General features: G+C 32.4%; 4 protein-coding genes across 7 annotated transcripts; 2 read left to right on the top strand and 2 right to left on the bottom strand.

Moving 5' to 3' along the window:
* Positions 1 to 116: 116 nt before the first annotated feature.
* Positions 117 to 7,097, bottom strand: LOC110606163 (SWI/SNF complex subunit SWI3C). 4 transcript variants are annotated; one of them, XM_043952958.1, is made up of 9 exons: positions 6,880 to 7,096; positions 6,196 to 6,762; positions 4,706 to 5,241; positions 3,511 to 3,862; positions 3,330 to 3,403; positions 2,230 to 2,315; positions 1,810 to 1,883; positions 1,522 to 1,640; positions 117 to 870 (listed from the first exon to the last, which is right to left on the bottom strand). In XM_043952958.1, exons 1-9 carry the CDS (start codon positions 6,905 to 6,907, stop codon positions 382 to 384), a joined length of 2,325 nt encoding a protein of 774 aa, XP_043808893.1. In that variant the 5' UTR covers positions 6,908 to 7,096; the 3' UTR covers positions 117 to 381. The 4 variants fall into 4 exon arrangements, with proteins under 4 accessions (XP_043808893.1, XP_043808894.1, XP_043808895.1 ...); XM_043952959.1 differs by having other exon boundaries at positions 117 to 855; positions 6,880 to 7,094; XM_043952960.1 differs by having other exon boundaries at positions 416 to 855; positions 1,522 to 1,669.
* A 980-nt stretch (positions 7,098 to 8,077) lies between these two features.
* LOC110606680 (beta-galactosidase 16) lies at positions 8,078 to 13,836 on the bottom strand. Its single transcript, XM_021745603.2, has 18 exons — positions 13,588 to 13,836; positions 13,081 to 13,176; positions 12,342 to 12,454; positions 12,189 to 12,255; positions 12,006 to 12,098; positions 11,791 to 11,934; positions 11,609 to 11,703; positions 11,220 to 11,325; positions 11,040 to 11,124; positions 10,842 to 10,960; positions 10,550 to 10,714; positions 10,191 to 10,372; positions 9,955 to 10,046; positions 9,689 to 9,798; positions 9,362 to 9,454; positions 8,952 to 9,059; positions 8,569 to 8,714; positions 8,078 to 8,483 (listed from the first exon to the last, which is right to left on the bottom strand). Exons 1-18 carry the CDS (start codon positions 13,825 to 13,827, stop codon positions 8,330 to 8,332), a joined length of 2,208 nt encoding a protein of 735 aa, XP_021601295.2. The 5' UTR covers positions 13,828 to 13,836; the 3' UTR covers positions 8,078 to 8,329.
* Positions 13,837 to 18,412: 4,576 nt separating this feature from the next.
* LOC110606162 (proteasome subunit beta type-3-A) lies at positions 18,413 to 22,819 on the top strand. Its single transcript, XM_043952963.1, has 7 exons — positions 18,413 to 18,572; positions 18,653 to 18,834; positions 19,153 to 19,260; positions 19,804 to 19,893; positions 20,645 to 20,729; positions 21,527 to 21,621; positions 22,531 to 22,819. The coding sequence occupies exons 1-7, from the start codon at positions 18,567 to 18,569 to the stop codon at positions 22,577 to 22,579; spliced, it is 615 nt and encodes a 204-aa protein (XP_043808898.1). The 5' UTR covers positions 18,413 to 18,566; the 3' UTR covers positions 22,580 to 22,819.
* A 1,900-nt stretch (positions 22,820 to 24,719) lies between these two features.
* Positions 24,720 to 25,685, top strand: LOC110606682 (E3 ubiquitin ligase BIG BROTHER-related). The gene has a single exon (XM_021745605.2). The coding sequence runs from the start codon at positions 24,961 to 24,963 to the stop codon at positions 25,552 to 25,554; it is 594 nt and encodes a 197-aa protein (XP_021601297.1). The 5' UTR covers positions 24,720 to 24,960; the 3' UTR covers positions 25,555 to 25,685.
* Positions 25,686 to 27,610: the final 1,925 nt, after the last annotated feature.

Below are 27,610 nucleotides of genomic sequence, written 5' to 3'. Positions count from 1 at the left end.
GACTGATGATGATTTCAACCTTTGTGGCCATTTATGGCTACAATTTCAATTTTCTAAGGGAAACTGGTTCAATAACCTCCCGAAAGAAATTATTGACCATTAATTTTCATAACAGATTTTTAATAATGAAATTAACATTGAAAAACAAATTTTCCTAATCCATTACAACAGTTGATAATTCAATCCAAACACTTGGGGGTTACAAGCCCTACAACCTGCACCAGGGAATCTATATTCAGATCAAACCTTCAAAAGCCAGGGGAGATGGAACTTTCTTTATCCCCACTAATATCATCCTCCATCCAAGTTGCAGCGGAGAAAGTGAGCCAGTAGCCAACAACATTAACCATAGGCTTCACCATTTACATCTATTCTTCTATTTCAACATAGACCAGAGCTCGGCCCCGACACAGACCTCAGCATTTGATTGAGACTGGACTGGGAATTTCCGGAGGCATTGAACATGGCATTTGATGGAATAGATGAGGATGGCTGCATGGCTGTTAAGGGCTGCCTAGGCCCTAATGGCAACATTGGTTGTGGTTGTCCCAGTTGCATAAATGGCATGCGGGGATGAGCTTGTTGATTGTTGCCATATCCTGAAACACTTGGCTGCGAAGAAGCGGTAGGCATTACTTGTTGCCTATTGCTGCCAACGTTGTTGTTAACCATGGAAGGAGAAACACCTGCTATGTTCATTTGTGAAGCAGACATAGGAGGTCCATTCCGCATTGCTAGAAAGCGGGCGCGCTCAGCAACAAACCTTAGCCTAGTCTTCTCCACTTGTTCACACTCTCTCATTAGAAAAGTTTCCACTTCGGCAAAGTGCTTCAACTTCAGCTCCAATCTCTTCAACTGTCTCCATATCAACTACTTATTTAAAGGATGACTTAATAATAGATGGTATTGTGCAGTCTTAACTAAATTGCTTTAAAAGGGAACCTAAAAGAAATGCTAAGCAGCAAGGAATACTACATCAGGATGGCTAATTCCTCTATCAACTGGTTGTACTTCAGTTGAAACAAAATACACCATGAGCTAAATGGTCCACATATACACTAAACAATTATCATGAGTAAGAACTTGCAGATAAGGTTGTGAATTCCCTAATATAAAACAAAATAAATACCCATTCCACCGGAATCAGGTATCAACCATGCTAGCTCAACATGCCAGCGAGGAAAGTTTTCAAACACAAGATGCTATTGTCAACAGCTGAAGCTAAAAGAACGGCACAACTTGAACATGTGGAGATGTTACACTAGGTGGAAGATTCAGTATCAAAATTAATACTTGGATGCAAGACTAGTGAGCGAATTTATCATATTTGACAAACACACAATCAGCTAAAAAGAAATACGACATGATAGCAGTCATTACCAGGAGAACTCGGTAACACCAACTAACCTCTGATTAATGCCATGATACACAATCACACACATAAAATAGGGAGTAGAATAGAAAGGGAAAGAAAAGACAAATATGAGAACTAAAGGAAAATATAATTAGCAACAGTGATACCTGGTGGTTAATGATATTAGCAGATAGCCTTTGAATTTCCCTTTCATCATGATCTGCAAACAGTTTAGCTTTAGTTGCAGCACCAGCAAGACCAGCTTCCACAGCAGCTTCCACTTTTTCTGCAGATAAAACAACACCGTCTGCCTCACTTGGACCCCATGAACCATGCAAGTTGTTTTTCGAATTATAATCCATACAAATACATTAAAGAAGTGGAAAGGTGAGAAGAGAAGAACAAAATGAAGGAAGTGACTACAATAAGAAGGAAAAGTAAAGCCCCTGGCCTACCCTTTTGTTGAATTGAATTTGCAACTTCTCCATAAAAATTGCCTTCTCTACCATGTAATCTCTCTGAACTCACCCTTCATAAACAAAAAATAAATAAAATAAATTAATAGATTTCATATATTAAGGATTGAATGCAATCAAGCATAATGCTCATAAAAGCGATGATCTTCTGGTGCATCCAGAATTATTTATGGCCTGCTAAACAGAACATAAAGTGATCATAACAGTTAAGAGCCGATAATCCAAAGAACCAAACAAAGATAAATTACGCATTCAGCAAATTTTCTTGAGAATTACTAAAATACAGACGGAGAAGGGAAGAAAATTTGCAAATCATAATCATAAAAAAATCCCTCGTAACCAATGCTTCAAACAAAGTAGCTGTAAATATACACATGCTGGAAGAAGGAAAGCACTTACCTATTGTCCTCGAACAATGCTGCCAAGGATGCACGGGCACATGCTGCTGCAATTCTTGGTCCAACAGCAGACGCCAGAAAGGCAACCTAGAATTTTTTTTCCCCACTAGTTAGATATTTTTTTTTAAAAAAAAAAAGGAAGAAGAAGCAAAGAAAGCAAAACTAGAAAACAGGACATCTTGTTGTGAAATTCCTTTATCATAAAATATAGTTACAAACCATCTGCCTCTGATGTCCTACCATAAAAAGGAAATGCAATTCTTAAGAATAAGAGGAGTTTACATGTTGGAAAGCCACCTTAACACTGATCTCCATCTCTGCCATGTTCTAATAAAAAGTGCATCCTGAAAAGCCTGAATTTATTTTTCTACAAACCATATGATAAACACTATCATACAGCAGTCTCCCCAAATCCTACTTCTATCAGCACTTGCCTAATGACTACGCAAAAGGAATGGTATATCTTTCAGAATAAGCTACAGCCAAGGTGAAAATAAATTCAGTTGCATATACACTAAATAGAGACAATGGCAAAACAAAGCATGCACAGCTGAGCCCAAAATGCCAATAAAACCCTGGCTGTTGTTTTGAGGATTCATAAGCACTTGAGTTGGAAACATTGCAGAAATACTCCAATGAGAAAAACACCAATAATCGCGTTGTTGCGAGTTAAAACATAGTACAGCATAGCAGCATATAGGATATTGGCAAAGCGTTAAAAAATGAGTTGACATTTTGCCTATTTAATTCATGCCTTTCATAATCTCGGTAAGTATCCCTCACATTCACAGTCAATGATCAGAGAGGTTAGTCATTAAAGAATGATGATGATATAGCTATTACATCTATTATGCTCATTAATCATTTTTTTGATAACGCTTAGGTTTTTTTTTGGTTTTGGATGTGAATATGGTAAGAACATGGCAGCAGTCTGAAACAGAGTGATGCTAATTTATTAATGGATCCACTCCTAAGCACTGTAATTTAAAAAGTAAATTAAAAAAGAAACTACTGTTCACTCTAGCAGTTTGGTGTCAACAAATTAACAATTTCATAAGCAGGTGAAACTTGAGAAACACATGATAAAGATTAGAAACTTACCAATGACATCACTGCATTCCCAGAGTTCACAAAGGGGATTCTGCTTTCAGCATCAGCATCTTGGTGGCAGGATCCTATAGAAAATATAGAGATGAAGATAAAGAATGTTACAATCACATCATCATCATTTTGAAGGCAGGAAGATCCTTATGTAAGTAAATAAGAACACATGGTAGATCACCATTTGACCGTGAATGTAGTCTTCCATGATCATCTCTACTTGATGGATGAGGTAACTTGGACATACTTCGGACTTCAATATTTTCCAACAGGTCATCCTCCATGGGTAAACGAACAAAATGAAGAATGCATTGTGATTTTGACTTTGATCCAACATGTTCTGCAATTTCATTCCAATTCTCATTGTAAATTTCCATTGCCTCAAGCAACAACAGTGTTTCTTGATCACTCCAACTTTCTCCATTGAAATCACTATAATCCTTTGTTGGATCCATCTTTATAAAATCCAAGCTTGAATGATTGATCACAAACCTCCCATCATGGAAGCAGTCAGAGCATAGAAGTATATCAATCTGTTAAAATACATGTTCATCAATAATAACAATGAAACAGAACAGGCAACTTAATATCAAGATTCAATTAAATCCAAGGTCTCCAATGGCATCTTACAATTTTTTCCCATGCCAATGAATGCATTTGAGAATCTCAAAATTATGTATTTCTTTCTACATTAAGGGGGGAAAACATATTCTACACACCTAATAGCTGATTTTACTTTTATTTTTCCTTTGAAACACTATTAACCTAACACACGTGTTAGGCAAACCCTACCAGATCTGGCAATGTCAGTGACAGTTGCTGAGAGCAACGGAAAACAGAGAAGAAAAGGGGAGAGAATTAGAAGAAAGGGAGGGAATTCAGAGAGAGAGAGAGAGAAATAGGAGGGAAAAGTAGTTAGCTTTGTTGATTATTGAATGCCCTGAATAGGCCTTTTTCATCTGTTTATATACAAGGACCAGCTAAAATAACTGTTCTCGCCAAAACTACTTACTTATTCCTATACCTAGTCCCTCTATACATAAAACCTGCTCATAATCTTATTGATTTGATGCCTTAACTCATATTTCAATTTTTAATGTAATCAAGCAACTGAATATATTTATTACGTACTTAGCATTCATCTTCATACAGCAAAAAGCTCACGCCTACCTTTTCAGTTCCTGTTCTCATCTACTAGATTAAGAATCCATAATTAGAACAAGGTATATAATTCTCTTCCCTGCTGTGTATTTCAGTGACTGATATTCTTTCAAGGGAAAAGGAATCGCCAAAAAAACAATGAAGCGTGGAGAAGAGAACAATATAATGATGAGGTATAGATTAAAAAAGAAAGTATAGACAAATTATATACTTACCTCTTTCTGTGACTGATAATACATGCCAGGAAGAGGCTGACAACAATAAGTGCAACAATTTTCAGAAATGCGCTCTCGAATTCTGTTATCCAAGTCAGAGAAATCATCATCATGACATGACAATGGTGAATAAATATCAGCTGCCTTGATCCTACATTGAGGCTTGTCAAATTTTATCAAACTATCAATTGACTTTAAAGCAGCTGATGGCACATGAACCTCGCCATTTTGATCCTCTCTTAAGTAGGACTCACCATTCCAGGTTTCATGACTTGATGGGGCTGCACAGTAATTGATAATTCCCCAATGATCAAGAAACCTAACAATTTGAGCCAAATCTTCATTCTCAATTCCAAAAACCAATCCTTGACAATCAGAAACACAGATTCTCTTCTCTGGATTCCCCATGTATTTAGCAACAATATAATTCCGACATTCCATGTACTTCTCTGGTGTATAATCTGGTGATTTTCCAGAGAAAAAATGAGGCACCACTTGTCTTTCCAACTGATTCACTGTAGCCGGTGAAAACCAATCTATTCACAAAAGAATCCCAATGATAGCACACCAAAATCAATACAACAATGCACAATCACAGCATAAACAATAATTTAAATGAAACTTCAAACCAATGAGCATCATGCGAGCCCACTTGACAGTGTATACACATGCACACAAAGACAGTTATCTACATAACGATGCTTGAATAATTATAAACTATTCTAAGACAAATGTAACATGGGTGGATGTGAGAGCATGAGAGCATATGTGTGTATGCATGAAAATTAAAATGAGTTTAATTCCTTTGAATGAGGATTGCAACATGTTTACTGAACTTAAACAAGCAACCAACCTTAGTGTAAAATGGCTCGATTTTACTTGAAGATCTGATTTTTATTATTATTATTTACAAAGGTTATAAAACGAAACGCATGCGGATCAGAGGGTGATCCTAGATCAGTCCTAAATTAAGTTTATGCAGGTAATGTGACAGTTGCAGAGCATTTAATGCCCCAAGGCCCAACCAAGTCAGGGAGACAGCTTCACAGCATTCGGAGTAGGAACCAAACAGAACAATCATTTCCACTCTTATTAAGGCTTCATAAGAGATGTTAGAGTTTAAATCGAAAAATATCAAGCAATACAATTAGATTCAGCCTATACAACTCGTAACTTTCCAACACTACCTATAGCTTCAATCCGCACGCAGTTTTGCTACTGCAACACATTTAAAGCCTAAAAGTTCAATAAACTACCAAAAGTATTGGCGATTTTTACAGTGGCACTCAAAATGAGCACATCAATACCACAAAAACCACTTCTCCATAAGCACAAGTGTCTTCATGAAATGAAATAATTACACAAAACCTTACCAGTTTAACATATGCATCATAAGAATAAAAAAAAAACAGCTACAGTTTAGTTCCTTCTCTAGTGACACTCACACACGTACTAACCCAGAAACAAATAGTTTTAGGAGATGACAATACCTGAATGCATTGGAACCACATGAACTCTAGTCCCATAACGTTTTACAACACCTTTTCCCTCCATAACTGGAGGCGGCGTCACCACATAAGCAGAATTTCCACCGTCATTCCTCTCCTGATCAGACCCCAAACCCTCAGCAGGCACAGCAGAAACAGCCTGCAGTTGCCCGTACGAAACGTTCTCCAAATTGGGCACCTGACTCCTACCGTTACCACTACTGACCCCAATCAAATTCGCGCTCTCTAAGGCCACTACAGCCAAAACCGACTCATGGGGCCGATTCACCACAAGCTTCGTAACGGAAGGGAAGTCACATATGCGGACCCCACCATCAGCGAACACCTCGGTTTCAATATGGCTGGAATCAGGAAGAACAGCAGACTGGGTGAGGTCGGGATTGAGGTGGTCCTCAGAATCACCGTCGAGATGGTGGTGGCGGTTGTCGTTGTCTTCCTCAATGGCGTCGTCGTCGTCGTCATCATGAGGGTCGCGGTGTTGGTATTTGGGGTGTTGTTTGGGAGTGATTTGGGGCTCCCGCTTTCGCCTCTTCCATTTGCCTCTGCCATCTGGTATTGACACAACTTAAAAAGTTCAAATTGAAAGAAAAAATTGAAGAATAATTTGAAAAATGAAGAGGGGTTGGATAAGAAGGGGTTTTGAGCGTGTGGAAGGAATTAGACTACCTGAAGGGAAAGAGGGAGAAGCTGGCATTGTGGCTGAGGAAAATGTGGAGATTTGTGGGGTCTTTGCTTGAACGGAATCAAAGAGAATTGAGGTGCGAGAGGAACGGAAACACACACTGTCTCTCCTTTGTTGCGTTTTGTTGATGTCTTTGATTTTTTTTTTTTATTCCCTGTTTTTTACATTGTTGATTCGTCGCCGAGGATGAAAAATTAGGCGATTCTTATAGTTATATAGTCAGCTGATACAAAATCTTATATATTTAAACAGGTCAGAACTTTCCTAAGAAAATATTTCTTTTAATTTTTTTTTAAACCCTCTCTTTGTGAATTTTTCATATTTATTGCTTTAAAAAAATTCTATTTATTAAAACGCGTGATCGTCTGACTTCTTTTTGTTCTAACAAAACCGGATCCAAAAGAATAACGATAATCTAAAATTCATGAAACCTTCCTTTAGCCATCAATCCTTCCTTTAGCCATCAATCCAACGTCTCAAATTTTGATCCGAACATGTGGAGTCGGGTCAATCGCGAATCCAAGTCTAACGTGAAATAATCCAACTCAGTTGATGTAACGTAAAGGATAATAACTAGTCTAATTATTTCGCAGCCCTACTTGTATGTGTGCCGAGAGAATTAAATGGTTGTGTGGTGTAGAGAGAGACTCTCATATGTCCGTACGTACTGATATATACGTGAGTGATAGAAATAGATGATACTGTAGTAAAGAAATGGTTAGACATCACTTGTGGACAAAATAAAAAAAATAATAAAGAGAGGGACGTCTCCTCCTCCACCACAGTAAAACTTTTTTTTATTTCAAAGCATCACAAGGATTAAAAAATTATATATAGCAGCTTGTGTGGGGCTGCCAAACACAATGCTAACTACCTGCAGGATGCAATCAATTATACAGCTTAAAGAAGTGCAAATGCTTCTAACTTGCTGTCTACGAGAGGAATGTATCACTAATGTACAGCATTTTATTAACTTCTTAGACCTTAGCATTTTAGATTTTTTCTTTTTTTAACAGCTTCTTCCCTTCCAATTCATCATTGATAACTTTTATCTTAATTTAATATAAATCACATCAAGTTTTATCAACAAAGAAAGAAGGTTGTTGATCTCTACATGCAAAACCCAAAATCTCTAAGTGAATGATTGCATATTTTTATACAATCTGGTTAAATAATATGAGACCTTTGTTTCTTTTAATTAGTTTTTTTCCTTTTTCTTTCCTGGTAAGTTAAAAATTATAAAAAAATGAAAAAGAAAAGACATACAAGGAGAAGAAAATAAATGAAGAGCTGAGATTAGGACTTCAGCTATCTAAATTATTGATGACATCCATAAACTATTCAGTGTCCATCTACATTTAACTTCAAAAAAGAAAATAGAAATTTAAAGTTTGTTGAATGCCTTAGATCTCTTTTCTGTCATGTGCATTTGGCCTAAACTGAAGATGGATGTGATTCGGACACGTTTCTACTCATGGTCCTGACTGAAATGATGTCAAGAGTAATGCTAGGAGGATATCCTCCCTCCTCTTCAAGTAGAACTAATAGGTTGCCTGTTGGTCTCAGGAAAGATCGAGGTATATGGTACCTAGAATAATAGTTCACCCATAGTTGGCAAATCGAGAATCGAAAATATCCATTTTATCATGAATCGAGAATCGAGATCAAAATACCTTGTCTGGGAAGTCCTCCCCTTTGGTGTCTGAAATGAAACCCAATATCGGCCGATGCTTTGGTCATTAACCCAAATTTCACCCTTTCCCATTGAGCCAAGGTTCAGTGCAACTGGGTCATTCCCTGCTGGTGCATCAAAGAGAGTCTGCCAATTACAAATTAGAGAAAAATTTAGGTGAATGTTTTAATAATAGTAAATATACTAAGAAACATTCATGTTCTGTTTTTCTGGTTATAATATCTGAAAATTTATTATAAAGAAAAAGAAAAAAAAATTGGTATGATTCATTTCATTCTTGATGATTCTACAATTTGTGCTCAGTTTGTGACAACATATGCATAATGAAATTGAAATAAGAATTAGCAAATGAAGTTTTCATACCTTATACCATGTGAGAGGTTGATGAGTAGAGCTTCCAAATTGATTCCATTGGACGCTATTCGTTCCATTATCTGTGTAAATTTGTAGCTTTTCTCCTAATAAGCCAACCTTCATCAATAAAAATTTCTTAGAAGGATCAGAATGATCTCAGTGATTATATATGGAGTCCATCTATAAAATATAGAAGAAAGCTATATGATAACCTCCACTTCAGGCAAGGGGAAAAAACTTGCCTAAATGGGTTTATATGGATCCGCAGTGTAAAATACCAATGGGACCTATATGAAATCCCATGCATTTACACTATATGTCTACGTAGACCCAATCCATGTAAGAATATATGTCTGAAAAATATAGAGCAGCCAAATAGTGCTAGTATAGCAGGACTGTAATTGCATAGGCAGAAGTACCTGATATCCCCATTCATAGTTAGTGAAATCCTTGCCTTGAACCTTTACAGTACGTAATCCAGCGACCTTACGCTCAAGGTATGCTCCTGAATCCTGTAACAAATAAAATAACTTGTTTATGTTATAACTGTCAAGGGAAAACTTACTTAGACCGGATTTACATGGATGTATAGTGTAAATGCATGGTTCTCACTCTCATTTTACACTACGAATCCACTTAAGCTTGGTCTAAATAAGAATTTCCCGTACTGTGGATAAGCGGTTGTCAGTCATTAGAATGTTGTTGAGTCATTCCAAAGAGACGAGAGGACTGCGACTGAAAATTACCGGTAACCCAACTGTTACACTAAGAAAGGCAACATCATTTGTCCCATTTCTCAAATAAATTGAACTCTCCATTTTGAAACTTGGGATCTTGTGGTTTCCATGAGCAGACCCTAAATGTCACAATTGTTGTATTATGCCATAATTAATCAAGTACATAAATAAGCATAAGGAGATCTTAGTAGATAGAACAAAATGAAAACTAAGTAATCTAGCATCACCATCACTAATACCATGGCTAAAAGAGCTTAGGAGATATAGAAGTTTACCAGCATATACTCCGTTGACATACGCGTGCAGAACGTGTCCGTGTGAAATGGTTTTTATTACAGATTGAGCGTTTGAAAAATTATTTTGAAACCTGCATAATTTTACAGCATACGGAACTTCAGTAGAAGAAAGAGTTCAGGTCATCTCAGCGAGTATTTGCTTTATCTATAAGTATCGAGATACTCGTTTATCCAATTTGATCTTTTTTATATTATAAGACCTGCTTTGTATTTACCTGAAAGTGTACCAAAGGTAATCAGATGTATCTTTTGTTGTGCTCATGTGATCTAACAAGGTTTGTGCTCTTAAAGAAGTCAAGTCAAATGTAGCAACAGTTTCTTTGTATTCTTCCCATCTTTCTATTGAATTGAACTGCTGGTGCTTCATAGCTGACCTTATATGAGACTGTACATTTACCTGTCCAAGGAATATTTTGTTAGGGCCAAAAAAAATTAAATTAGTTAATTCTGTAGTTATTCCATTTCTAACGCATAATTTAGGGTAAATTATTAACAAATCCTCGAGCTTTTATGAAATTAACTATTCTGTCCCTATTTCAAAATCACTCGATTAAAACGTGTACTTAGGCCTTACCTTTGCTGTATTAAAGGTTATGGTCTTGCAGTCTGGTAGAATACTGATTGACTTGTGGGGTAAATCAAACGAAATATCTTGAAATAGGACTCTGACATCTTGAGTCAAATCATTATTCACCAGAAAGGCCACACATTCCCCTGAATTTTCTTTGAAAACATAAGCCTGAATGTGGAGGAAATCCAATCTGTCATAGTTATACTTAAACATTGCTTGAAAAAAATCAATCACACTTACAAGATTGGAAATAAAAATGCTGAATCCCTTTAGTAACTTGTCATAATTTTCTTACTTGTTGTAGTTCTCCCAAGGGGAAAATATCACGTACTCCATTAAGTAATGTCTTTGAGCAAGACTTTATTGTGGTATGCAATTCCTTAAGATGACCCCATTTTGGTTGCCTGATTAAACCTGAAATCATCAATTGAATAATTTTACACTGTAATTTTACAAATTAATGTGATTAGCACAAAATATTATAAAAACTTACCATACTCATCAAGGGGAGCTTGATCATAGTAACTTGTTATTACAAATGCAGAAGCTGTTCTTCCAAAATTGGTTCCTCCGTGATACTGTAAACAGAGAAATGCTTTCAGGGGAAAAAAAGAAAACTGTTGTTAAATCACAGAGGGAAATTATAATTTCTCAAAGAATGTGGTTGTCATACCATGTAGTAATTTACGTAGCTTCCATTTTTAGCAATGAATAAAGCAACGTGAAATGCTATGTCTTGAGCTGATCTCATGTAAGTTTCTCCACCATATACTTGATAGCTTCAGACAAACATAAAGGCTTTAGTTGGTTTCATCCTATAAAATCTTGTTTAGCCACTTTCATTTGCTAGATTGGTTTCAGAAACATTTTTTTAGTACAATTACAGGTGATATCATGTTCACACTGGGTTGGCTCACTAAGGCTAAATTAGTCTCGGATTAAAAGTGTCGAACCATCCCAACACTTGTTGGTATTTTCAATTTTTTTTATATTCATGAATATTACTGCAAAATTATGGCATTTTTTAATTTTAGAAAAGAAAGGCATTTCTTTAAAACTTACAAACTTGTCCAGTTCTCTGTCCACATTGATGGCTTATTGGGTGAATTGGGTCCTGCAAATGTTTCTCCACATTGCATTCCATTGCATGTATTTATCTGTTGATTGAAAGACGAAAGCTTGTTATATATATCTGCTTATAACTTGGAAAGGCTACCTGAGCTCATGTGAAAAATCTCACTAACCACTGGGTCAGGAGCGTCCATTTGCTTACACATAATCCAGGGAACACCAGTTTGAAGACTCACAGCCATGGCTGCAGCCCAACGAACATATCTTGGTCCTTCCCCATGAAAAGCTGATTCAATTGTCTGGTACTCGTTCTCAATCTGTATGCTCACAACTTTAACATCATCGTAATCTCAATTTTCGTTTGAAAACACACTGCCATGGTCTTAACCTGTGATATTATGATTGGTCCTCCTTGTGAGGCATACAAGTTCTCCGACTTCATCATGTTCACTATTTTGGACACAAACCTCTGCATGTGATCCTGTCATCACCATGAATAGAAAACTTTTGTCATATAATCTTTTTCAAGTTTTTCTGTAAATTGAGAGTTGTAATAATAATCATTGATTACCTTGAAGGGTTGATTATTAGATCGGAAGACGATGCCGGGAACGTCATGCAACCAAAATGGTAGTCCCCTGCACCATCAAATATCTTCATCATGCTCTATGAAAAGCTAAAGAATTTGGTCATGTTGCATACAGTTGAGCAGTAAAGAGTATACCCATATGTCCATTCAGCTTCGATAAAGGGTCCAATTCTGAGGGAAACATATAGACCCTGTGCCTGGATTTCTTTTATGAAACTTATTATATCCTTTCTTCCGCTAAAATCATACTGCAACAAATATGAGAGGAAAAAGATAAAATAGAAGTGCAGAATTTGACCAGAGGGTCCAGAATGAAACATTGTAAATTTTAGACAACTTTACTAGCCAATCCATTTATTATAGGAAAAATATTAATTCATCTCTCAATTATAAAAAATATTTTAAAATATTTATAAAATATTAAAAAAATTACTAATTAGTTATTTTTTTAGTTTTAGTCGATAAATAATTTATTATTTAGTGTTTGTATTATGAAAAAACTCATTAATTAGTTTTTTAGTTTTATAAAAATACTACTGATTAATCTTTTAATTTTTTTCATAATAATTAACTGTTAAAATTATTTTTTTTAAATATTAAATATATTTTAATATAATTTTTAAAATTAAAAAATTAAATAATAAATTTTTCTATATTATAGAAATTAAATAATAATTTTTTTTAATTTTAATGACTTTAGAATGAATTTTCAGTTTAACCATTAAAAAAAATTACAACATAATATAAATATTAATTATAGTAAATTTTATGTAAGTTTTTATAATAATGTCTAATAGTCGTATATGTCACTGTTGTATTTAATAATTTTTTCAAAATATAAGCATTTGAGAAAGAGAGAGAGGAAAGGGCACACCTGTCCTTGGACGGGTTCATGGAGGTTCCAAAAAACGTAAGTCTGTATAACGTCTAGGCCGCCCTCTTTGGCTTTGGATATCAAAGATGGCCACATCTGTAAAAGTTTTATTCACAGATATTATGACATGCAGACCCTTTACAGCTCGCACCGCTACTGAGCACCATACATCCACCTTTATTTTACTATAATGCCCTTAAGTTTGCACTATATTTTCATTTGATACTCATCAAGAGCAAAAGCATCTTTGACAAATGGATCGAGTTTGTTACGCTGTTTTGGTTTTATGCGTAAAGATTAAGAAGAAAATCAGTTGGACGCCAAAATTAACAGAAAAAAGGCAAAGAGTAAAGAAGAAAAGCATTCACATTTAGCTACGAGTTTGAACTTCAATTAGAAAATGGAAAATTCTTTCACTTTCTCGAGAAAGGCAGAGAAAATTTAGTAAAACATATGCATTTGGCATGTGTAACTACTCAAGGGAAATGAAATTTGCATGAGCGATACCTCAGGAGTGCTGCGAGGATAATGGATGGAACCAGAGAAGAGAATTCTGTGTTGGCCGTTGATAATCAAGGATCTTCCATCATATGTTACGTTGTTTTCTCCTACTGCTTCTGCTTGTCCTTGGATGCTGATGATGATTATTGCCAGCACAGAGTAAAACACCATAGGAACCATCCTGTGATGCTCTTGCAGTAAACCCATAACCAAGCTTAGCTTGTTCTGTTCACAGAATTTTGCCATTTATATAGGCCACAATGCATGCGTGACTGCTACTTTCACTTAATTCTTTATATAACTCGGTGCGCAATAACATGTCATGTTGCACTCTCGAGCGAAGAATTCGTGTTTGATTATTATAAAATACATTATTGGAAAAAAGATAATTCTTATTTAAATTAGATCTATATATATATGAATTTTATAATATAAATATATGAAATTTAATGTGGATTTCTTTAAAAAAAATTTTAATATGTATGATTAAATAAAAATATAAAATATAAAAACTTTTCATTTTTAATGCCAGACATTACATGTAACTTTTTTTTATACTGAGTATTTATGCATTTAAAATCCATCACGGATAATTAGGTACACATTCTAGGAGAGGAGGGTAGGAGAGTGGAAATTGTCCGAGGACTCCCAAGTGCTATTAACCAACCCAATTAGTGGGTGGCTGACTGCCAAATTGTATGTACTAATGCTCTATGGTCTTTCATTATTTATCTTTAATTTATTTTGGTGGTCTTTTTAGATCTAGATTTTGATGTTAATTAATTGATTCTGCTAATTAATGAGGGAAAAGACCACCCACACAAGTTGTGGTTAAGTAGCATGGGTGAATCGAGATATACAAATATCTAGTCAGTTTTTATATATATTCAAATCACAATACTTGTCAGTTAAAATAGAAATGATCTAAAAAACTTTACAAATTAATCCGATTGGTCCATATCAAAATCGATTTCTAAAAAATCAAATCATACTGCTAAGAGTTTTAATTCAATTAAATAATGAATAGCATAAAAATAGACCTCTCAAAACTCAGACAATCACGAGATTTTAAATATATATATATAATGAAAAGTATTAATATGAAGTCTTTAATTAAATAAATAAAAATTAGTCAACTTCACATTTAATATTCAATTATCCATCATTAATAAACCATTTAAAATCTCTAACAAAAAGAGTTTATAACTTGGCAATGTGACCCGCAACAGACAAAAAAGAAACGCTCAAATAGAATTGAAAATGATGTGCCAACATTAGCGAGATATATATACATATCCCTACAAAACATAAGCAAGAGATTAATTTTTGGGTAAACTGCAATTTAGTCCCTCTGATTTAGTGAAATACAACATTTCGTCTCTATATTTTAAAAAACTTTCAATTTAATCCTTCACATTTAAAAAAACTGTAAACTAGTCTCTACCGTCAAATTTTCAGTTAACCTTCCATTTATTTTAATAAAAATGACTAAACTACCATTTTCTCCTCATTCTTCTCCTTCTTTTTCCGATCCTCTTCTTCCTTTTCTCCTCCTCCTCCTCCTCTTCCTCCTCCTTCTTCTTCTTCTTTTTCTTCTTCTCATTCTCCTTCTTTTCTCGATCCTTTCTCCTCCTTCTCCTTCTCCTTCTCCTCCTGATCCTCTTCTTCCTTTTCTCCTCATCCTCCTCCTCCTCCTCCTTCTTCTTCTTTCTTCTTCTTCTTCTTCTCCTCCTCCTCCTCCTTCTTTTTCTGATCCTTCCTCCTCCTCCTCCTCCTCCTCCTCCTCCTCCTCCTCCTCCTCCTCCTCCTCCTCCTCCTCCTCCTTCTGTGTTGGGATGGTGTGAATACTGTTTGGTTGAATTTTTTTACTTAAAAGGTAGTTTAGTCATTTTTATTAAAATAAACGAAAGGTTAACTGAAAATTTGACGGTAAGGACTATTTTGCAGTTTTTTTAAATATGAAGGATTAAATTAAAAGTTTTTTAAAACAGATGGATGAAGGTTGTATTTCACTAAATTAGAGGGATTAAATTACAGTTTACCCAAATCTTTTCACCAACAAGAGAACACTAGCTAGCTTTCTGCACAAAAATTCTTAATTTTTTCAAAGTGGGATACAGTCAAACCTTTCATTAATCACATGCATTTACTCTGTTAATAAACCAATCACATTCTTTAGAGAATTTCTATTGAATCAAACTATTTATCAAAGTGTCAAGATCTAAACACTCTGGATTTCATTTATATATATATATTAATCAGTTTTAAATAATATAAATGTGATCAATGAATTGAATAGGGTCAAAATTAATTATTTTAATTTAAAATTTTAAAAGATTGAATCACGATTAAAGGATTTCTAATTTCAATTTTAATTCGTTTATAATTTTATAAATTTAATGATTGATCGAAAAAAGAAAAATCAATCATTTGTACTTTTTACTATTATAATTTCATCTTTCAATTTTGAACGGTTAATTTCCTCGTAATTATAGTTAATTTTTTAACATTAATTTTTATCAGTTATGTATTATATTTATATAAATTTTTTTTTATAATTTTTAATTTCAGATCATTAATACCTATTGAATAAAAAAGAGTTAAATATTAAATTTTACTACGATTATAGTCTTATTTTTTAATTTTGAATAAAAAATCAATTTTTTTAATTTTTCACGATTATAAATAATCTTTAAAATTAATTTTAACTAAAATCAATGAATTATGTATACAAGGACTTTAAATTTCTTTAATAAATTTATAAATTCATATCATTTTTCAGCTCAATCGTAACTTTCATTAAATAAAAAAGACAAATGAGTTTTCATACTTAATGGATGGCGGCTTGTGCTCTATGGCGTTGATAGAATCTCCTGGAGCTTGTAGCATTATATTTGCTGGGGGCTAAATCCCATTTGTAAGATGACTGTTAGATCTAAAAATTGAGTTTTCAAAATTTGAGAATTTTTTAAAAGGTTTTATAATTTTCAGGACTGAACTTTCGTAGGTTGAAGGTATTAATAAGTTTACCCAACAAATTGGGTTTGTTACAAATTCATACTAATCCACTGAATTTAATTAGAGTTAATGAGATTGATGTATAAATTTAAAAATTAAAAATTAAAATTAATATAAAAAATTCACATAGGTATAATATATGATTAATAAATTAATTTTAAAAGTTAACTATAATTATTAAAATATTAAAAAATATATTTTTTAAAATTAAAAATAGACTATATTTTTTTAATTAGTCTTTATTTTTTTCTAGACAAAAAAATATGATTTTTTTTCTTAATAGTCTAAACTTGAAGTAACTAGTTGTTCACTTTAAAATTGATTTTGATAGGTTCGATTTTAACGGTTTTAGTTTGATTCATAGTTAAATTAACCGTATTTCGGGCCGATTCCTATTCTTAACCGGTAATTGTGTAGTCAACCCAACAACTTTAACCAAAACATAAAGTAAACAATATCTGTAAAAGCCTCGATTATTTTAAAATAAAAATTATAAAATATCATTGCTATTCAAATCTCCATTTATTGAGATGGGAGATTTTTATTTATTTACTTTAAATTATAATATTCAATTAATCAAACCCATTAATTTAGTAATTACACTACCTCTCAACACACTGTATAAAATAATCTCAAAATTAAAAGGCATCTTCTCATTAAATCAATTATAATTCAATAATCAATTCACTAAATTAAATTACTATTTAAATATTTCTATAATATGCACTCACAGAATTAATTGATCCTCTAATCTTACTGTCCAACTTAGAAGCGGATGACTAATCATTCTACTTATTGATCATTGAACAAATCAGTTGTGATCAGTAATTATGATGTTAATTAATTAGATATTTGAAGAATCTCGTAATAAGTTGTGAGCTAAGTAGCATGGGTGAATGGAGATATGCAATTTTTTTTTAAAAAATTCTTCATATTAATTATTTTTAAATAATATAAATGTGGTCAATGAATCATTCGGGGAGAAAATTGGGGAATATTAAATCAATTATATGTATATATATGCACACACAATATTTTTGAAATAAAGTATGATGTTATCATATAACTCTTTAAAATAATTTCTTTTTAAATTTTAAAAAATATTAAAATTATATATAATTTTATAATAACTTATTTAAATTATTTTTTTATAAAATAAATTAACATTAACCCTATAAAAAAATAATTTTAATTAGTATTAAATGTGAGTAGTATTTCGTTCAAATTAAAATAATTAATCGAATCAAATTAATTCAAAATTTTAAATTTAATTTCATATTCAATTCAGTTAAATTAAATTATTTTAATTTGATTTATTTTTTATAAAAAAATAAAATAAATCAAATCGATTAAAAATTAATACTATATCATTACCATTTTAATAATATAAAAATTAATAATCAAAATTAAAATATTTTAATTAAATATTTAAAATAAAGTATAAAAAATAATAAATTTATTATAAAATTTAATTAACCTAATAGAATTAAATTAAATTAGACTGATTTAATTTATATGAATTTTTTTATATTTTAATTTAATTTTAATAAATATTTAAATTTTAAATTTTAATTTATTTATTTCAATTTAATTTTAAACCAAATCAATTGGTTCTGATTTTAATAATATTTGTTTTCTATTTTAAAAAAAAATTCATTTTCTCATTAAAAAGGGTCTAGAAATCAGAGGTTTACTATATGGAATTGGCCCATAAACCTTTCTAAATCATTACAACTTACAAGACAAGTGAACTAGCCCGGCCCAACAACTTATCAACCGGAGTGGTTGAGTCGGGTCGGATTGCTCAAATCGGGCTAGAAGCAAAACCTTGGAGTAACATCCAAGCCAAAACCATCACTTGCACATCTCTCTCTTTTTATTCTTTCTCCTGTCCATTGTCCATAAGAACACGACGATCTCTTTCCTTCTTTCTAGTTCCTCAATCTACTCTCTGCATCTCAATCCCAATGTCGGTAAGTTAATTTCTCCTTATCTGAAAACCCTAATTTATGTCATAATTCATTCTTAGCATTTGACATTGAGGCGATTGTAGATCTTCGAGTACAATGGTAGTGCCCTAATAGCTATGGTGGGCAAGAACTGCTTCGCCATAGCCAGTGATCGCCGACTCGGTGTCCAGCTCCAAACTATCGCCACGGATTTCCAGAGAATCTACAAAGTCCATGATAGGCTCTTCATCGGTCTTTCTGGCCTAGCTACCGACGCTCAAACACTGTATGTTCGCTCATTTAAATTTTTTTTTTCCTTATTGCTTCCCAATTGGATGTTTTGGTGTTTTCTATATATTCCTCGTGTTTCTGTATTTAATTTGGCGGTGACTTTTTGGGGCTTTTGTATATGATTTGTTTGTTGAAATTCTCGCTTACTGATGAAATGTCTGTTTGCTGCAATGCAATTTTTTTTTTCTTTTCTTACTACTATACTTCCTCTGCGTGTTTATTGCTTCGTCCTTTGGCATTTCTGTGACTGCTGCTATGTATATTTATTTTTACTTTGAAATGATATATCAGTATAAAATAAGTATCTTCACAGGTATCAGAGGTTGGTTTTCCGCCATAAATTGTATCAACTGCGAGAAGAGAGGGACATGAAGCCTGAGACATTTGCTAGTCTTGTCTCTGCTCTCCTCTATGAGAAAAGGTTTGTGATTTTTTTTTTAAGTAATGACAGTGTTAGCTGGCGTGATTAATCTGGTTGTGGGGGTTTTCTTGTTACACTCTGTATTCTTTTATTTGCCAATTTTATGATCACCGCCATCAGCATTATTAATTTTGGCACCTTCACTTTCAAATGGGTTTGTCAATGTTGCATGTTAGGCAATGTCATGAAGTATTTCTGAACTAGTTATAGTCATGTTTGTTTCTCTTTCTTAGCTTTATTGACAAACAGCAAAGATGGGTATTTATAAAGAACAACTGTGACATTACAAGTATGATAATGTAAGACACGTTATTATTCAATCTATCACAGCCTAATGTCTAGTAATCAACTGTTTCAGTATGTATTGAATGAAACTTGTTACTGTCTTGGTAGCACTATTGGGGTTCACAACTTTCTACTTTTAGTTTTCTAATCTCTGTATGAGTATTGTTTGTTTATCTGTTTCTTCAAATGCATATTTTGTTTTTGGAGCATTTATTTACATGCATGAGAAAAATGAACAGAGCTTTTATTCTTTCTCAGGTTTGGTCCATACTTTTGCCAACCTGTAATTGCTGGATTGAGTGATGAAGACAAGCCTTTCATTTGCACAATGGATTCAATTGGTGCCAAGTATGTTATTTATTATATAGATTATCTATTGTCATTTGAACTTAAGTCTCAGCATGCTGGGTTCTCTTAGGAACTTGAATGTGCTATTATCCACATGAAGGATGCATCCTTTTTCTTTTGTTAATATATTTAAAAAAAAAAAGAAAAAGGAAAAAAAGCTGATGACTTCAAGTTGCCTTGCATTGCTGATGTTTATTTATTGACATCATAAAAACAAATTTTACTGGATATGTTGTATTTTGCCAGATAAATATTTTCTGGGATATTTCCTCATCTCCCAGCTTCTTCTTTTGCTTTTGAATTGGATCGAAAGCTGAAACTTTTACTGCAAAGTCCATGTATATTTTATTGTAACTTGTTGGATTTTGAATTTGATCAAAAGCTGAAAGTTTTACTGTAAAGCCATGTATATTCTATTGTAACTTTTTGGATTTTGAATTTCATCGAAAGCTGAAACTTTTACTGTAAAGTCCATGTATAATTTATTGTAACTTGTTGATTCAGTAACCTTTGTCGGTAGATTTGATATTTATGTGAATGAATTCCACTTACTGTCTCTTAGTACTCATCTTATTGGCATTACCAGTTGTGCTGTTTCCATGTGTAATTAGCATGTGGGACCTTACTGTACAAATCAAACTGCAATCTGGCCAGAATGTTGAACAAATTTCATTAGATTCTGTATGCTTTGCATACTTATGCCTGCAATACTGTCTTCTTTTTTACTCTTCTCCCTCTATGTAAAATACAGGGAACTTGCAAAAGACTTTGTTGTTGCTGGAACAGCATCAGAGTCACTTTATGGTGCCTGTGAAGCAGTTTTCAAGCCTGACATGGTTAGTTGACTTGTTATTTATAACTTATCTAAAAGATGCATGTTATGGGGAATTTATATTTTGCACCCTGTGCTCACATGTACATGGGTTCATGAGTTGTGTACAGAAATTTGCACATAATTCTCTACATATGAAAGTTGATACTTGGTGCAATTCCTCTCTCCCTCTCTCTCTCTTTTTCTCTCTTGCGTCCTCTTGATAATATTTGATAGCATGTGAGAAGAGGGTGGGTGGGGGCTGGAGATATGGGGAAGGTGGGGTTTCAGGTTTGAGCGGAACTTGTCTGCATCTATCAATTTGCAAATTCATTGGCTGAAATTTAACTTTTATTTTTGGTTCCTGTAGTAACCCAGTCTGAGTAACACCATGGTTTTGGTATAGAAGATACAAAGTTAGTAGAGCAGGAGAAACATATGAGCAAATAAAAAATATAATAACTGTCATGTTGCATTATATAAGTGGAGGGCGTATACTTTATACTTAGTGATGAATGGAATGACGGGATACTGCACAGGCTTTAGATCACAACATGAACATTGATGATAAAATCTATTGATATTTTATGCAGTTCTAATTTCTTGGTACTAATAGACTATTACTCCATTCATTTAGTTCTGAACAAGTTATGCCTGGTAGGAAATCTGATGAATGATTGACAATGACAAGTCAAGATGCTAAACTGCTGGCTGGCATCTGAAATTTGTTGTAGTTGATTTGATTTATATTGGTTTAGTAGTCCCTTTCCTATGTGTCATTGATGAAAGCATTATTAACTCTTTGATTCAACCTCTGTTCAGGAACCTGAAGAATTGTTTGAGACTGTATCTCAAGCATTGCTATCATCAGTAGATCGGGACTGTTTGAGTGGTTGGGGAGGACACGTCTATGTTGTGTAAGCCTTCTTGTGAACCTCCTTTTTCTTCCCTACTGCTTTGTAGTTTGTACACCATAGAAACTTTCCCCGTCCAAAGCAATGGCCTAAAAATGATTCATTTCAACAGTGTTATCTGTAATTTTTCTTTCTCAATTATTGATGATAATAGCATTTTAGTTTTCTTATCTTTGTTTTCAAAAAGTCTACAAATAGAAAGAAACTTATGCCTGATCTCATAGGATTCAGTTTGTTGTTGAACATTGTGTAACTATTCTTGTGGAGAGTTGTTGGTAAGACCTCTAAATGAACCTGTTTGTCTTCAATTTGAAGAGATGTATGATGTGTCTTGTGCTGCACAGGCAAAATGTAGGTTTAGCATACAAATTTTTGTGATGCCAAATGGTGCCTTTTTGAATTTTAATAAAATCTTTGTAAGATTGGGACTACATGAATATCCATTGCAAGTATTTTCAACTTTTCAATGTTTTCCGATGCCATATTCAACAATTAGATAGTATTGTCTTTGTTCTTCTGAATATCATATTTGTTTGACTTTTGGTTTTTTTATTTATTTTTTAAACTTATCTTCCATCATAATTGCTGGACTACTGAATTTTATTTTTATGAGGAGAATTAGAAAGTAGCTATATAAGTTTGTGGGACAATGATCTGATTTTCTGTAATGCAATAGTAGGTGTTGGGTTAAAACATGTGTGAGTGATTCCATTAGATGGCCAAATCCGGGCTGGAGGGTTTGATTGTCAGACTTATTTACTATATCTAAAAGTTTTCCTCTCAAGTTCATACTTTTATTCAGTTGTTGGTCATATATATGCTCATTAAAGATGCATTCATTTTCCCTTTTGGAGCTGTTTGTAATTGGTGACGGCCTAACCCTTTCTCTTTTAATTTATGCTTATGTGACAGTACTCCCACTGAAGTAAAAGAAAGAATCTTAAAGGGAAGAATGGATTGACCTTTTTTCACAAAAGGATCAAAGAGCTTCTATCTGAAGATTAGGCCCCACCAGTTTCCAATATTTTCCAACCTATTGTTCTGTAACTTGGTGAAAGTACTGTTGATAAGATTTTCAACTTGTCTCTATATTAAGTTATGGTGCAAAACTGAATGCAACTTCTAGTTCCGAGTTTAATTTGCTTGTTATCTGGTTGGAACGAAGTTAGGCCTCTGATAAGATGTCACAGCTATTATTCAAGTGGATCTCTCTGTTGTTCCAAGAGTGTCTGAATGTGTTCTGAATTCGGATGGTAGATTAACACAATTTCAAGAATGGGTTTTATATGATCCACCAGTTTATTCTAAGATGACTTATAAAAATGTTATAAACAAAAGAGAGCACATTCATTAATATATATAAAAAAAAGCATACATTAAAAACATTGAAATCATGCATGGTGTGATGGTAGAGCTTTTCTATTTTCTTTTTGGTTTTTCATTTTTTAGTTTCAAATTAGGTAATTTAAGATGAACTGTTATTTTTTCTTTTCCAGAAAAAATGGACGGGACTTCTTTTGCTCGATGATTAACAGCAACATCACCACTTTTAAACCGTACTATTGCCTGAAAAAAAGTAAAAAACAACTCCGTTCGTATAAATAGGAACGGCAATTTTTAGTCATGTACCCACAATAGAGCTTATCAATTTCCATACCAATTTAATGGCCTGGAAATTCCCACACTTACTATGGCTGTTTCATTTATGGAAGATAATTTAATTAATATTTATGAATTCTTAAAAAGTAATTTCTTTAGTTGATTTTTTTGTGTTTGAACTACACCTAAAAATTTTAGTTTATTTTAGTTTATAATATTAACATAAACACTCAATTTATTATTAGATATAAGGAAAAAAAAAAAAGAAAGTGAACTGATAAATAGCAACTTTATCCGGTGGCTAAACAGGTTTATGAGTTCAGTTTCCACAGGGTCTGGCCTGATATATGTGGGCTTGAAATATATATATATTTTTGTTCTTGTTGAGAGAGTTGGAGAGCATTTGAGGTCCCAGTCGAACCCGAATTCAATCCGCCTAACTCAGTGACCAGGTTTATCCGAGGTGGCTGCCCCTGATAGGTTAGCAAGTATTGATTATTTAATAGGTCAGTCTAACCCACTTTCTTGTCTTCAAGTGTTCGAGTCTATAATAAATCGGATGGTAAATATTCATCTATATGTATATGTCAGTCCAACCCACTTTCTTGTCTTCTAAGTCGAAAGTGTTCGAGTCTATATTAAATGGATGGTAAATATTTATCTTTATATATATATACATATATTTTGATCAACCAGGATAGTCTAAACAAGAAAAGTCCGTACTTTATATTATGTGTTTATACAGTTATTCATATTTTAATAAATATATAAATTAATTTCACTTTTTTATTTAATTCTAAAATTTATTATTTAACTATTGATCTTCTTAAGAATTTTAAATATAAAAAATTTATTATGAAAAAATTTATTATTTAAACTCTCAATTATAAAAAGCACATTAAAATATTTTTAATATTTTAAAAATTTACTAATTAATTTTTTTATTAATTTTAACCATTAATTATTTTACTATTTAATTTCAATAATTTAAAAAAATTATTAATTAATTTCTCAAATTTATAAAAAATTAATTAATTAATTTTTATTTTAAATTTTTTTATAATATTTAATTTTAAATTATTAATTAATTTCTCAAATTTATAAAAAATTAATTAATTAATTTTTATTTTAATTTTTTTATAATATTTAACGATTAAAATTAATAAAAAATTTATTAATAAAATTTTCAAGAGATCAACTACTAAATCTTTCCCGAATATAAAAATTAAATAGTAAAACTAAATAGTTATTTTCCTTTTAAATATAAGTAAATATTAAAAATATTTCTTTTAAGAAAATAATTTTAGCGGAACAAAGTGTAGCCTAATTCCAAAAGCTCACCCAATATAATTAAATGTAAAGATGCCTAATATTCTCCTAAAAAAAACAAAAATGCTTAATACAATTAAAAATCATGCAATAAATTAAATATGAATAATTTGACGTGTACCAGAAAAATAAATCCATGAGGAGACGTAGTGGATTGGATTTGCGAGAGAAGTTGCCTCAAGGCAAGGGCTTCACAAGCTTTTCAACTTAGGAATTTGAAGGAAACAACTTGGCAGAAATATTGGCTTTCAATTGCTTCACAGAAAAACCTTCCTTGTTCCTCAAGAAACTTGTTCAGCTAGCCTAGCGGCGATCGTCGATGCAGAGGCAAGAACATCGATATAACCCTAACCCTAGGAATCTGCAATTCTGCGTACACAAATTGATCTGATCTTCTAGCCTTCTATCATTACAATGGAGAACAACCAAGACGGGAAACGCCCAATGGACGATGAAGGGAGAAAGCAAGCTGCCATGAGAGGGCTATTGCAAGAGCAGGAGAGGGCTTTCAATAACCTAACAAGCATCGGAAGCGATAGTGACGAAGGAGAAGATTATTATTCGAGCGAAGAAGAAATCAATGGAAATGATTATGAATACTTCGAAACCCTAGAATTAGAGTTGCTCGAAGGACAAGATAGCAACAGCGACAACCAAGACATGGAAGAAGATGAACTATACGAAGACGAAGAAGATGATATTGATCCAGACGATCTCTCTTATGAAGAACTGATCGCTTTGGGGGAGTTCATAGGAGAAGAGAAGAGAGGACTGACCTCAGAAGAAATCTGCAAATGCTTGAGGCCATGGACGTTTGAGCATACAGAGAAGAGAAATGAGATTGAAAGGTGTGTGATTTGTCAAGTGGAATATGGAGGAGGCGATGATGAATCTTTGGTAGTTATTCCCTGTGGGCATGCTTATCATTCTGAATGCATAACCAATTGGCTTCAAATCAAGAAGATTTGCCCAATTTGCAGCTCTGAAGTTTATTCACCCAAGAATTAATCAATATTTGATAGGGTTTTATATAATTGTCTGATTAATTTCAAATGGATTGTACATATCTCATGAACATTAGTTCAATTGTAATTAATTTGTTTTGCTTAATCAAACTTGGTTTTGCATCAATTAATTTGTTTGCTTCTCATGATGAATATAACATTATATATAGTTGTTGAGATTCATTTAATATATTTAATTTATTTATCACTAATTTTATATAGGTAACATAACAAATTATTATACTAAAAATGCTACAATATTAAATAGAAAATATAATTTGTTAGGTTAATTGTGTAAAATTAGTAATAAATAGTTATAGCCAACAATAATACATGAGTCTTTAAGGCCCAAATATGAAAAGCCTACTGAAGAAACAACCCTAGAATTCCAAACCTGGAAAACCCAAAATGGAGTGTCGCTCTTCACCTCTGAACTGGGGCCAAATCTTGCCAGCTGCCTAAAATGACAAACTCACAGTAATGGTGGAAACTAGCATATTGAAGAGCAGAGAGCAAAATTATCAACTATAAAAACGAGCACCAGAGAAACAAGAGGCGATGGAGAACGGAGATCGCAAACAGGATAGCCAACAAACTAGACTAGAAACGAGCAGAAGAGAGATGAGATGCCAACCAAAAAGAGAGTAGAACTTCCACAATCGCAACTCAAATTCACCGCTAGGATTGAAAGGAGCAGTATCCAGAAGATTAAAAGCCAATAAAAGAGGAGAAGACGTTTTTGTAGTTTGTTGGCTACAAATTAAAATTATTTTTCAGTTTTGCACTCTTTTTGTAGGTAAACAAAAATGTTCTAGTTTATCTTTTGTCCACTTTATTTTATTTAATTTAATTTAAATAATAATTTTTTTTTGCATATATCTCTAGATGAAATTAGTAATATGAATTCTCATTTATTGGATTGATGAGCTTAAATATACATTTATTTTTATATGATATATTTATTTATTATTTTACAACTCTCTAAATTTTTATGTCTAATTAATTATAATGATTATTTTTTAATCTTATATTATTGTGCCATATAATAGAACTATTTGGGGTTTACATTTAATTTTTAGCTTTTAAACTTATGAGTTATACAAACAGTACAGACTTAATATAGTACTTTGATGTTGATAGCTTTTTTCATATAATATAATTTATATTAAGAAATTATATACATAACGATTAAATTATAATTTCGTTATTTTTATATTTATTATATAGATTTTATTATTTTTTAATTTATGAAAAAATCTTATAATCTGATATTTTTAGCTATTTCTAATAAATATAAATATGAAAAATAATTTTGCATTTGAATTTTCTTCAATTTGTGCAGGACCACTTGAAACAAAGTCTTGAAGAAGCCATTGGAAATATGAATAGAGCTGCCCCATGCCTCTACAGTATGCTTTAACGAGAATAATAAATAAATGGAATATCTGAATATTGCTATTATTAATAAATTATTTTTTATATTTTTAAAAATTAATTAAAAATTTTTTATTTTTTATTTTTATCAATAAAATATTCGTTCGTTCATTAAAAATAGATGAAAAATGAAAGTGAGAATTTTTAAAATTTAATTTACCTTAAAATAAAACTCTTTATTTAATTTTTTAGTATTATCATTATTAACAAGTCAGTCCCTATATTTTTATAAATATATTAAAATATTTTTTATTTTTTTTTAAATCTATTAAAACGTTATTATCTTTTCTCTTCATCAACGAAATAGTCCTACTCTTTCTTCTCGTCGGTCTCTATATTTTTATAAATTTATTAAAATATTCTTATCTTTTTTTTTAATTTATTAAAACGTTTTTATTTTTTCTTTTATTCTCAAAGAAAAAAGGAATAAAGAAGAATAAGAAGAAAAACAAGGAGGCGCCTAGAAAAAGGAGAAAAACAAAAAGAAGAAGAGAAGGAGTAGGTGTCTAATAAAAAAAAGAAAAGTCAGAATCTCAAAATTAAAAAAAAAAAAAAAAAAAGGAGAGGAAGGGGAAAAGAAGGAGTAATTTAGTTTTTTGTTATGTTTTTAACGGTAAAAATAAATT

This window comes from Manihot esculenta, chromosome 18 (assembly GCF_001659605.2).
Source record: "Manihot esculenta cultivar AM560-2 chromosome 18, M.esculenta_v8, whole genome shotgun sequence".
Taxonomy (NCBI): Eukaryota; Viridiplantae; Streptophyta; class Magnoliopsida; order Malpighiales; family Euphorbiaceae; genus Manihot; species Manihot esculenta.
Note: the sequence above shows the minus strand (reverse complement) of the source record. Positions and strands in the feature narration are given on the sequence as shown.

Bases quoted from the DNA above. Each gene is read 5' to 3' on its own strand.
- LOC110606163 (XM_043952958.1), bottom strand. From the start codon at position 6,907: ATGCCAGCTTCTCCCTCTTTCCCTTCAG. The intron at 6,763-6,879 runs GTAGTCTAATTC...TGTCAATACCAG, and splicing joins TTCTCCCTCTTTCCCTTCAG to ATGGCAGAGGCAAATGGAAG. The intron at 871-1,521 runs GTATCACTGTTG...TTAAATAAGTAG, and splicing joins CTAATATCATTAACCACCAG to TTGATATGGAGACAGTTGAA.
- LOC110606680 (XM_021745603.2), bottom strand. From the start codon at position 13,827: ATGGCAAAATTCTGTGAACAGAACAAGCTAAGCTTGGTTATGGGTTTA. The intron at 12,256-12,341 runs GTATACTCTTTA...TTGATGGTGCAG, and splicing joins GAAGCTGAATGGACATATGG to GGGACTACCATTTTGGTTGC. The intron at 10,047-10,190 runs GTAAATACAAAG...AAAATTATGCAG, and splicing joins TACCTTTGGTACACTTTCAG to GTTTCAAAATAATTTTTCAA.
- LOC110606162 (XM_043952963.1), top strand. The intron at 19,894-20,644 runs GTATGTTATTTA...TGTAAAATACAG, and splicing joins ATGGATTCAATTGGTGCCAA to GGAACTTGCAAAAGACTTTG. The intron at 21,622-22,530 runs GTAAGCCTTCTT...CTTATGTGACAG, and splicing joins GGAGGACACGTCTATGTTGT to TACTCCCACTGAAGTAAAAG.
- LOC110606682 (XM_021745605.2), top strand. From the start codon at position 24,961: ATGGAGAACAACCAAGACGGGAAACGCCCAATGGACGATGAAGGGAGA.